The following is a 12703-nucleotide window of genomic DNA, read 5'->3' on the forward strand; positions in this document are numbered from 1 at the left end:
CTCTCACAACAGCAGATGCAAACAGAGTGAGGCTGCCCTTCAGGATCCCAACCAGAGAGTCTGAGAGCCCAACGTGTGCGTTGGGTTGTTCGGCATTGTGGCTGCTGGCTTCTGTAATCGGGCTTTGCCCTGTTGCTGTTTTTGCTGAAGCCTATGTGATGCCTTCACTCATCCAATGGAAAGCTTGCTGGGAAACTGGTCTCTGTACTGAGATTTGAAATGATTGCCAAAAACAATTTTTTGGGAAGTGGAGATTAAGATTAATAATATCTGGATTATGAAAGCATGTGGCTTTTTTAATCTCATGTTCCGATCCCCTTTAGAATTAAGTTGGCTTTAGACAGGACTTTGTCTGGTATGGATATGGTTTTGGGTTAAATTGCGGTGGACGAGTGCCACCAAATTTAAGCAGATTAAAAAAACCCCAAAAACAGCAACAAAAAAAACCCCTCCCAAACCCCCTAAAAGCCCCCTGCAAACCCAAACACCAAAAAACCCCACCAAAACCCAAAGCAAAACAACCACCCCAAAACCTACCACCTCACAAACCCCCCCCCCCAAAAGCAGCTTTTGAGGTGTGGTTGGCTTTTTTTTTTTTATAATTGTCAATGAAAAGTAAAAGACTTTATATTGGATTCAGCACTTCTTATATTTGAAAGCATTTGAGTGGTTTTTTGGTATTACCTAACATTGAAGATAACTTGGAAAATGAATGATTACTTCACACCAATAAAAATCAATACCTTCTGCTCTGGGAGGAAAAGGGGATGAAAGTAATGGAGATTATTTTTGGAAGACGGGAGGAGGGAGTGTTCCAGGATTTCATTTTTTAGATTTATAATTTGTGAAATTATAGATTTGTGAAATACATGGATACTGCTATATGTGCATCTTTTAAAAAGTCTTTTGACAAAAATACTTTTTAACTAGCTTTTCAGCTTTCTTACCTCTGCTAGGTGCTATGTCCTGTTTAAAATCATGCTGGTTGAAAAATGTATTAGCTTTTATAGTTTAACATGATCTTGTCTGGGATTTGGATTTTTTGTCTTGTCTTGGATTTTCAAACTCAGTGTATGATTTTAGTTAATGTAGATGCAGATTTAGAAATTATCTGTTCTAGTATGATTGTTTTCTCCAGCTAAATCCAAAGAAAGTTCAGTTTAATCCTAGTGGTGTGCTGCATGCCACATAGAGCAAAGAAAATGGTTGGTCTCTGCCCAGAGGAAATTGCAGTATAGAGCGAATGGATTTGGACTGCTCTGCTCAGTTCCAACTGCTTTGGGAAAGATTTAGGATAACAGATTAAGTGCAAGTTAATGATGTTGCAGAACAGCACTGATAATTATGTATATTCCAGTTTGAGGACTTCTTTTAAATATTGGTAAATGTATGCACTCCTCTTGAGCTGGAATTAGTATTACAGTTTTTAACCTGTGTCCTTCCTCCTCACTAAAGAAAATGTGAAGATACTTTAGATCCAGCATTTCTGCAAATATTTGCAGCCCTGCTTGCAACTGTGCTAGCTCTTCAGCTTTGAGTTGTGGGCTTTACTGCTTTGTCGACTGTTTTCCTTAGAATGTAACTTATTGAACCTCTCCTGGCAACACAAATTGCTTCTGAGGCAGAACAACAGAAAATCTCCTGTCTTGCGTGGCAGTCTAAATACCAATTCCAGAGTCCCTGGACTTCTTGGGTCAGATGTCACCAGGTAACCTAAATGGGCTGCTCTGGCAGAGTAGGGTAAAAATGGAGTTCTGTGAGACTATTTGGAGGAAAGTAAATGAAGGTTGTTAGCAGGGACAGGTATTTCAGGTGAGACCCAGGAAGAAGCAGCATGTTGACTCTTGCATTTCATTGGGTTTTTTTTCCTTCCCCTTTTGCTCCCAGCTGCATTTTGGAGACTTATCAAAAGTAGTTCTTTAGATATGGCCTTTTATCTTCAACTGTCAGTCAGTGGTAGGGAAAGGAAATAGACATCATATGTGATGGAGTTGTTTGACATCCAGAGGAATCTAAATCATGATATTTAGTATTATCTCTGCCTGTTAGATGTTTGCTCTGTTTGGACCAGTGGTGCCACAGTTCTCTGCCTGCCACGGGCCGCTCTGTTTGACAAACTAGCCTTCTGCTTTGCACAGTTGGGAAAGGTTTATATGGCTTCTCCTTTCCCCTCTACCTGCTGTATGCCTTGCTCTACTTTCCAGTAGCATACCTCTTCCCACGACTGGGAAGCAGTGATGCACAGTGGGATCTGTGCTGTCAGCAGTCGGCAGTAGTGTTTTAAACTCTAATTAGTACTGCATATGCAACCTGGTTTCTGCATTACAAGCTTCCGCTGTAGTTTACTGGTCTCTTCTTCTTGTATTGTAGCAGGAATAATCCACAGAAGCACTTATGGTAAATTCCCTTGGCTCCTTTTGGCAGAGAATTGAAATGGGTTGTGCTTCAGTGAAAGAGGTACCAGTTAACTGGCTCGTCTTACAAAGGGCAGAGCTGAACAGGTGAACAGTGCTTTTTTCCCCATAGGCAAGAGATAGCAAGAGAGGCAAATCTGCCTGTTGCAGTTGCCTTAGCAGAGTAACATGGCAGAGGAAGGTGGCTTTCCTTCTTGTGAGACAGTTCAGTGAAGTTTTTCCAAAATACATCTTTTTGGGTAGTGATCAGATGATCTGCTGACTATCTGCAGTGATACAGTGTATTTTATATAGTGAAGTATTGTTCTCTCACTGTCCCTGTCTTTTTAGATAACAAGGCCTTGTGACTGCTGTTTCCAGATCTGAACTTGCCAATTACTACGTATTTATCCAAAGTGACAGCATCCAGACACTTGTGTTGGGCAGAACAGATCAGGTCTGACTCAGTGGATGTTCATCTGGCCCATTGCGCTGGTGTGTTTGGTGTATTTAGAGTAAGAGTGGTGGGTTTTTTTGTTGATGGGTGTTCTGGGGTTTTTTAATTTTTTTTTTTTTAAAGGGATGGGGAGAAGCATGAAAAATGTATTTAGTTTTTCTGCTGAGCTCAGGTGTTTGTCTCCCTAGGCTCTAACTATAAACAGCAGTGGGAGAGAAGTTTTTCAGAGAGCTTCTCTCCATTGATGACAGATAGAGCTTAGGTAACTAGCCATATGAGGCAGCAAATACCTAACAGCTAGGCAGTAGGACTCCTGGAAATGGAAAGATGCACCATAGCATAACTTAACTTCTTGACTAATCTGGTGGCCTTCTATGATGGAGTGACTGCATTGGTGGATAAGAAAAGAGCAACTGATGTCATCTACCTTGACTTCCGTAAGTCCCACACAACATCCTTGTCTCTAAATTGGAGAGATATGGGTTTACTGGATAGACTATTTGATGGATAAGGAGTTGGTTGTATGGCTGCATCTAAAGAGTTTCAGTCAATGGCTCAGTGTCCAGATGGAGATGAGTAAAAGTGACGTCCCTCAAGGGTCTGTATTAAGACTGGTACTGTTCAATGTCTTCATTAATGACAAAGATATCAGGACTGAGTGCACGCTCAGTTTGTGGGCAACACCAAGCTGAGTGGTGCAGTTGATTCACTAGAGGGAAGGGATGCCACCCAGAGGGAACCTGACAGGCTTGAGGATTGGGCGCACATGAACGTCATGAGGTTCAACAAGGCCAAGTGCAAGGTCCTGCACATGGGTTGGGGCAATCCCTGATATCAGTACAGGCTGAGGGATGAAGGGATGGAGAGCAGCCCTGCGGAGAAGGAGTGGGGATACTGGTGGAAAGATTGGACATGAGCTGGCAATGTGCACTTGCAGCCCAGAAGGCCAACTGAATCCTGGGCTGCATCAAAAGCAGCGTGGCCAGCAGGTCGAGGGAGGTGATTCTGCCCCCCTACTCTGCTCTGGTGAGACCTCACCTGGAGTACTGCGTCCAGCTCTGCGGCCCTCAGCACAAGAAGGACATGGAGCTGTCGGAGCGGGTCCAGAGGAAGGCCACAAAAATGATCCGAAGGCTGGAGCACCTCTCCTACGAGGCCAGGCTGAGAGAGTTGGGGTTGTTCAGCCTGGAGAAGAGAAGGGTCCAGGGAGACCTTATTGTGGCCTTTCAATACTTAAAGGGGGTCTATAAGAGAGGCGGAGAGAGACTTTTCACCAAGGCCTGCAGTGACAGGACAAGGGGCAATGGTTTTAAACTGAGAGGGTAGGTTTAGATTAGATACAAGGAAGAAACTCCTTAGGATGAGGGTGGTGAGGCACTGGAACAGGTTGCCCAGAGAAGCTGTGGATGCCCCCTCCCTGGAAGTGTTCAAGGTCAGGTTGGCTGGAGCTTTGAGTAACCTGATCTAGTGGAAGATGTCCCTGCCCATGGCAGGGGGTTGGAACTAGATGATCTTTAAAGGTCCCTTCCAACCCAAACCATTCTGTGGTTCTATGATAATCAAGAACTGTGTCCTAGTGAAAGCCTTCTGGTTTGCTTAGGTGCATTTGAAATCCCTTTTCTTGGGGGTGGTGGGTGAGAGGGGTGAATGGGGAAGACAGCAGGTCATTGCTGTGCTGCAAAATATGCTGTTTTAATCCTTTCATGTGAATCTTAATCCACATGGTATAGATGGAGTCCAGCTGGGAAGGTACTTGCTTTTTCACCCAGTGCTGGAGCTGTGGCTTTTCTGAGATATCTCAGATGGCATGGAGCTTAGAGCAATCCAGCAGCCTTGCAGTTTGATAGCATTTCTGAGGCTTCACTTAAGATGCAGTATGCGTTTCTTCATCCTGATAGAGATAATGGGTTTTAAGCAATTACACCCAGGCTAATTCCTTTTGATAAGAGCTCTACATTATCTAAAAAAAGAATCCTAGCCGCCTGGGAAAGAACAATGTAAATGTCTCTCTCATGGACTCTTTCATTCGCTCTTCTCTGATATCTTCAGATGATATGCTGCAGATCTTTCAAGCCATAAAAATCTATCAGTCTTTTTTCAGGTAGGGAGCATTGCATTCAGGGAGGTAAAACAGTACTGTTGGCTTGCAAAGTATGGAGGGAGCCCTGTGTGATTCCGGGCTACTATGGTGATTACAGGTTTGACGTAAGGAATCAAATTTGGTCTCTTTTAAAGGAGCCCCTTGTTCCCTCCCTGTGCAGGCTGTCTGGTTGTAAGGTGTGGGTTACTTCTGCTGATTAGGGTGATCTAAATTTTGTAGTTTGGAAAGAGTAACAAGAGCCTACCACTTTATTTAGCATAGATCCCAGCCCTTACTGTTTGCTTGTCTGCACTGGAAAGAAGAGTATGATGATGTCGTGTGTTAAGCAGGAATGGTAAGAGATCTCACTTCCTTAGATTTTTTTTTTTTTCTTCTTTTCTTTTTGAGACCAGTAAAGAAATTTCAATAGTTAGCTGCATTTCTGGTACTTAAAGAAATTCCTTTTATTCTGCTTAATCACTTTGACTTTTCCTCTTACACATATACAATGTAGGATAGAAAAGTTAATTGATTGCATTTAAAACGGGGGGGGGGGGGGGGGGAAGAATCCCAAAGCAATATGCTGTTTGTGTAAATGTGCCACTTCTAGGAAAATCATGTGATATATTAAAAATAAAAATTGTGTTAACAGTATTGAAAGGTTTTCAAACATTGTAGGCATGTTTGTTGTATCTTGTTCTTTCTCTCCCAGATAGTCGCAGATGCCATTCTTGATGTGTAGCTGCCTGATGATAATTGGAGCTGGGAGAAGAGGCAAGAGAAAAAGGGGAAGATTGGAGATAAGGATTATAATCTCCCATGCTGATATGCTTTGGTTCTTCTTCCCCAGAGAAGAAACTGTGAATGTGTGGCATGCTGTCTGTCCCTTCACCTGCCTGCTTGCTAGGGAAAGTTGCTGAATGGCTCCCAGTGGGAGTCTGATCAGTTCTCTTTCAAAATGGAGGAAGAGGATTTGTGGTGGGACAAAAAAAAGATGCAAAAATAAAATCTTTTTTTTCCTACATTTTGTAAAATGGCTTCATGAATCACAAACAATGTAGTTAAGCAGTGCAGTACAGAAGTGGGAGATTTGGGATTTTGCTAGAAATAGGAGGCAGAGTGCACAGCTTTAATGCTGGGGAATCCATTGCTTATTCTCCAACATGGCACAAGAAGGGCTGCCCCTGCTCAACCCCCTCCTTTATACAGCGCTGCAGCAAAGTGGTGCCTAGATTGAAAATAAATGGAGGAGTTAGGGAGGGAAGATTGTTACCACCATTTGCAAAGTTGGCTACAGTATTTTTTTGCTGCCATAAACTGTTGTGAATTTGAAAGGGCTGCTGTATTTTCTTCCCAGACATGGTAATGTTTACTTGGCAAATGAAACAACCTTTTGTTCGGAAAGCTCTTTTGAGATGAAAGGCATCAGCAAAGTTGTCGCTGTGTCTCCTGTGACTGCCTTGGTTGAGGAGCTGGACTGTGTGTTCTAAGTCTTTCTGATGCAGAGGCTCTAGTGCTTAGTCTGAGCCAATTTACTCATTCTTCAGCTCTTACTTTTTTGGCTTTAATTGGCTTCCTACTGCATGTCACATTGCATTTTCCTTTGGCTGACGGACGTAGAGAGTCGACCTCCTTCTCTGGGCTGCTAAGAGAACATGTTTTCTTATTAGATAGAGCTGTCTAGCGCAGGCTGGAGGAAGCACCTTGTGTAAGAGAGTGCTGAAGCAGAAGTGTGTTCTTTGCAGTGATAATACCTTCTCAGCCTTGTGGGCGACTCCACAGATTACTTATCATCTTGTTCTTGCATAAATGGTATGTAGATGCAAAACCTGTGTGAAGATGAAGCTCCTAGAAGACTTTCCTCATCTATAGCAATGTTCCTAATGCAAGAGGAAATCCTCACCAGCCCTTTCTTTGAGGAGTTGTTTAGCTTGTTGAGAGTTTAAACAGACCACCTGTTCTGTAGATGCTGCACAATTTTGCTGCCTCATTATCTTGGTTATCGTAAAAATGGCAGGTTGCCATTTAATGTACTTGGATTGACTTCACAACCTATATATTCAGTCATCTGCTTTCCTTGTTCTCCTTTTTGAAAGGATTTCACTTAATGGCAGCAATGAGATGGTGCATCTAGGTGATGGGACAATTTAAAGTACTTCATGGACCATTGCTACGGAACAAACACTAGCTCACAACTGCCTAGGCTATGTCTGGGTGTCCTGGTTTTGGCTGGAATAGAGTTAATTTTCTTCCTAGTAGCAGGCATAGTGCTGTGTTTTGGACTTAGTATGAGAAGAATGTTGATAACACACTGATGTTTTAGTTGTTGCTAAGTACTGCTTATGCTAGGCAAGGACTTTTCAGCTTCCCATGCTCTGCCAGGGGCACAAGAAACTGGGAGGGGGCACAGCCAGAATAGTTGATCCAAACTGGCCAAAGGGCTGTTCCATACCATATGACGTCATGCTCTGTATATAAACTGGGGGGGGTTGGCCGGGGAGCAGCAATTGCTGCTCGGGAACTGTCTGGGTATCGGTCGGCGGGTGGTGAGCAATTGCATTGTGCATCACTTGCTTTGTATATTGTTATCATCATCATCATTATTATATTGTTATTATTATCATTACTATTTTACTTTATTTCAACTATTAAACTGTTCTTATCTCAGCCCAGGAGTGTTTCTCACTCTTACTCCTCCGATTCTCTCCCCCATCCCATCGGGGTAGGGGGAGTGAGCGAGTGGCTGCGTGGTGCTTAGTTGCTGGCTGGGGCTAAACCACGACACTGGGCTATCTTGCCTCTGTATTATTAATATGGCAGGCCCCAGTATTATTATTCCACCTTGAGCCACACTTTGCACATGTTCTTGGTGGACTATTTCATGTGTTCCCTTGGGAGAATCTTCTGATCAAGTGCTTGACAAACAGCCATGAAGGCTCTGTGGTTGCCCTACTTTTTGGGTGTTTCTGGCCCAGCCCTGCAAAAGCACCAGTGTTGCCTGGTAGTCCTGTCACCTGTCTAATGACCCCAAGGAACGAGTCCCATCCCTTGTGTTTGTGTGCTGGCCTCCTTACAGGGGCTCCATTACCTTTTGTTTTGGAAAATAGTTCCTTGCAGTTTCATCTGGTGGTCTTGTAACTCTGTAAAAATAAAGTTTTGTATTTAGGCAATTAATCTTGTGCTCAGGCAGGTTTGATGGTCCAGCATTGCAGTTTATTATACAGAGCCAGTTATCGAGTTCCTAGCAAATACACATCTTTGGTGGTCTCAGTGATTCTGAAAAATGCTGAATTGTCAGCGTTCTGTTGTTTTCTGTCAGTAGTGTATATGCTGTTCTGTCCTGGTCCATCTGTTTCTGCAGTTAAATGTGATTCAAGTGAATTCAGTAAGAACAAGTCGCCTTGTATTAGCTAGTGAAATATATTAGGTATCATGAAAACCAAATGTTTCCAAAAAACTTAGAGTTTGAAGCTCTCATATCATGAAAGCTGAACTTCGATTGTTCTGGAAAGACGGAGGGGGTGTATGCAACTAACACAGGGCACTGCAAGAATTAAATATTTGTAAAGTCTCCTCATTTATCTGCTAGAGTAAAATGGAGCTTACCTCTTGCCAAGATCAGTGTTTGTAGCTCTGTGCCTTCTGCTACAGTTATATGAAATGTTAATCCCTAATGCACAGCAAAGAACATAACACCTTGTTTAGTAGCTAGGGATACTCTTGCTGTTGACTGATGCAGGACAAAAGACAGAACTCTGAATTCAGAGCTTGCTTCGTACTGAGTCTCCTGGATCATCTAGAAATGCAGCTCACCCTTGGAGTGTCTGCCCTGTGCACGTTCTTCTTTACCTGTGGGCAGGGCACAGCAGATGCTCTGCAGTAAGTTCATTCTCTTGTGATGCTGTCTCTGTGGGCTCCTGCCTTACGAGAATCCTAATTTATCGTAGCAGTAACAAATGTTATTGTTTGTAAAGTATAAAATTGTAACAGTTACAGGCTGTCCCTCTTCTCCCCTGCAGCCTGTTCCGCTGCCCTTCTTCCAGCTCTGGGTTAAACAGGAATTGCTTGTGGGATTGTGCTGAGGAGGGGGATAGTCGTTGCTTTACAGCAATAGGGTACAGACTCCAAACAGATTGTTCAGGAGTCCCTGTGCCCCTATATTTCCCTTTGGCCTGCCTTCTCTTATGAAGGTGCTAATCACCCCCTACCTTCATTTAGTGTCAAAAGGTCTTTAGTGACCTTGGAAGAAGAGAAACTGAGCTGTCGGTGCTAATCTCAAACACAAATGTGCAGCCCTGGCCACATTAGTCATGCCTTTGTCACCTCTAGATTGGATTAGTGCAGTGCACAGTATGGGGGTCTACAGCTGAAGACACATGCAGAACAGCGTTGTCTGCTTGTTTTAGTGTCATAGGAGAGTCTTTTCTAGAGAGACGTCAGTGTCTGAGGAGTGCCCTCAGTCAGGATCCTGAGCTGACTTCTCTCAGAGGTCTGCTGGAAGCTGATTTGGCTGTCAGGCCGTGCTTTAAAGCTTACCTGCTGCTGTTACTGCTTTCTGTAAGAGGGTAAGTTGAAGGATTGAATGGGCCTACAACTTAAGACCTAGCGAGGAAATATATTGGAGCCCTGCAGCTTGCTTTATTTTTTGTTGGATATTTTTCTGTATCAATGATTTTACTATATGGTGCTTGTGTTTAGAGAGATGTCCTTAATGACATCTGGTTGTGAAGGCGCATTGGCAGTGGAGGCTTTTATCTCTGATTCCCATGTGAATGGTGAAGAGAAGTTCAGCTTCCTTATTAGGACTAGTCAATCACTTGATCAGGTACCTAATAACAATCTTCTGGGAGGGATATAAGGGGTAAGAGATTAACCCCAGTATGCATTACAAATAAGTTTAATGAAGTACTAATGTTGAATACAGAAGGTCATGGCAATGAGGAAATTGGACTATTATGACTAAGCCTGTACATGTGAACAGCCTGCAAAGCAGCGAGTGTGCTGGGAGTTATGAACCGGGGAGGCAAAGACAGTGTCAGTCCTTGGTTCAACTGTTTGCTGAACAGTAACTGGGGGTAAAAATACACTTTTTTTTCTTGTAGTTATGCTCAGTGTGTACAGCTGCTTGTGTAGTTTTTAAATGCCCATAGAAATCTTGATTCTTTAACACATCCTTCTCCTTTGTAACAGGTTCCCCAGTGGGTGGTTTATCTCCATAAGACTAACTTCTTTGCCCACACCTGGATACCTGTTGGCATGGTGGTTCTGAGGCAGTGAGCGGGGTCTTAATGTACAGCAAGAAAACACACAGAGTGATAGGAAGGGAAGGCTCAGCAAGTATATTGGTGTCCATGCCACTAGCTGGTGGCTTTCCCAATGTAGCTGGTGAATTAGAGCAGTTGTGGGTTGCTGGACTTTGTGTGTGTGCGTGTTGTTTGTTTAACCTTGGCTTTGCCTCTGTGGTATCTCAGATCAACCTTTTGGTCCAACTGCTTTTGATGTTGTTACAGCCATCTACTTGGTTTTAGCAAGAACTGTCCTTTGGTGTTCTGGCTTCTCCTGTTCTACCTGGCTGCTGAAATATTTTGCTACAGTTATGGAGCTGGTGGGATGCAGTAAGCTGTTCATGTTTGGAGACTTGAGTTTAGGAGTTTAGGTAGTACCCCTCTCTTTCTGAAAAGATTTCTCTGGTTGGAACTATAAATCAAAGCATTTTGCTCTTTTGGGAAGTAAGAACCTGCCAAAATCCATGTGCAGCTGCTGGGGTTATTCTCTGGGCTACAGAGCCAAATCAACCAGAAAACTCTCCTGCTGTGTCTTTGCCAGGTCCTCTGGCTAGTTTACGTGGTTCACACTTTTGCCTGGAGCATAACATACTGTTTTGCCAGCCTTCTGCAAAGAACTGCTGCTGTTGTTCTGTCCTTATAGAGAGACAGTCCCAAAAAACGTGGTCTGAACACCTTGTGTTCCCCTGCTCTGGAGGGAGCCTGCTCTGCTCATGCTCCCATGTTCTGGGACTTCCACCAAAGAGGAAATGTGTGCTAGAAACAGATGTGGTTGCAGAAATCCATTCAAGCAAACTATGTCTGTTGAAGTAAGTTCTTCCTTTTAAATCAGTTGGGAAAGCAAGGAAACTCACCTGTGTTAGAGAAGCCATGACCCTTCAGGGCAGAAGTGACTATGCTCATTTTCAGAGAAACTCAACTCCCCATTCTTATGGCCCTCAAGCTAGGGGAGAGTTAGCTTCCTACTTTGAACCCTCTACTGATGTCAGCAAAAGACTTATAAAAATGCCTGCTTAGATTATGCCCTCACTGTAGTAACAAAAACCACTTGTTAATGTTGTTTAATTGTCTGTCTTAGCATTTAGGTTGTAGTAGAGAAACTGCTACCCATTGGCTAGTTCTCCCCCTGCCCGCCAATTTTCTCTCCCTCAGTATTTTGTTACCTAAGGTGTTACTAAATAAGCAATGAAACAAAGATTGCCCGCACTAAAAATGGTGTGCTTAGCAGCTCCTGCTCCAGTGAGATTAAATGCTAATGGAAAATATTGCTTTTACTAGTTCTAGATTTCTGCAGAGTGGAGTGCCCAACCTTATTCTATATCTTTTTTTTTTTTCTTGTCAAAGTCTATCATGGTAATTCCTTTGTTAACTGTGTGTTCTTTCTCTCTTCTCCTGCCTAGCTTTCTGCAGAGGGCGTGTTGTGAGGGTGCCCAAAGGTCCTCTTATTCGAGTCGTGGGCACAGAAGTAGTGATCCCTTGCAGTGTTAGTGACTACGATGGACCCAGTGAACAGAACTTTGACTGGGAGTTCTCCCGGGAGATTGACTTCGTGCGGATAGTGAGTACCTGGGATTCTACATTCACCTCTGAGGAGTACCAAAAACGCGTGGGCCACGGGGATATCAAACTGAGACGGAGCAGCAACGATGCTGTGGAACTTGTGATTAGAAACATCCAGCCAACTGACCAAGGGAGATACAAATGTTCCACGCCCAGCACTGATGCCACCGTTCAGGGAAATTATGATGCAGAGGTCCAAGTGAAAGGTATTTCTGAAGAGTGAGGTGTGCTCTAAATTTGTTTTTGATATTGATTATGGACGTAGCCTTAAGAATGTTGAATTTCTGTTGCTTATAAGCATTCTGGGTTTTTTTTCCTTTTTCTTCTCCCTGTTCCTGTTAAATTCTCCTAAAGCCAAAATAAAAAATTGGAAGGTATGATGGCAAAGGCAAGTGAGGTAAAGAAGCAAAGAGAGGCTGTTTACTGTGAACACCACTTTCCTTTTTTCTGTCTAGTAAATATGTAAATAAAAATGGGAAAACTAAGCAGTGGATTTTCTGAAGACATCTGCAAATATTTAATGTCCTTAAGCCTCTGCATAGAGAGGCTAACTTCAGGTAAAAAACACAGCCTGTCTTCTCTCTTATTTATAGTGTCATTTAGGGATCTTTCTATATGAAGGAGGAAATCTTCCTTTTTTCCCTTTAGCATGCTGATACTGCAGTCATTCCCTAGCTTTGCTCTCTCATTTAGGATTCTTCAATAATAACTTGGGAGACCATTTTTTCAAGTGTCTTATCTTTTACTCCCATGAAAATCAAGATGGTTCTGGATAGGACTAGTCAGAATGATGATGTTTGGATGAGAAACTAAAGCGAGGGGAAGGATAAATTAATTTGAATGCTTGTCTTGTCTTGTTTAAAGTGGAGCACTTCCTTTAATGGATTTTCAGCTGAATTTCCCTGTTCCTGGAACGTATTTATGTGTG

The 12703-nt window shown here is 43.1% G+C and overlaps 1 protein-coding gene across 1 annotated transcript in view; it reads left to right on the forward strand.

Moving 5' to 3' along the window:
* The window catches only part of PTGFRN (prostaglandin F2 receptor inhibitor), a 66338-nt gene that overhangs the window by 19390 nt on the left and 34245 nt on the right, over positions 1 to 12703 (forward strand). Inside the window, 1 exon segment of the mRNA XM_075712019.1 lies at positions 11616 to 11981. Within this exon segment, the coding sequence (XP_075568134.1) occupies positions 11616 to 11981 (366 nt within the window).

Source organism: Pelecanus crispus, chromosome 1 (assembly GCF_030463565.1).
Source record: "Pelecanus crispus isolate bPelCri1 chromosome 1, bPelCri1.pri, whole genome shotgun sequence".
NCBI classification, from domain to species: domain Eukaryota; kingdom Metazoa; phylum Chordata; class Aves; order Pelecaniformes; family Pelecanidae; genus Pelecanus; species Pelecanus crispus.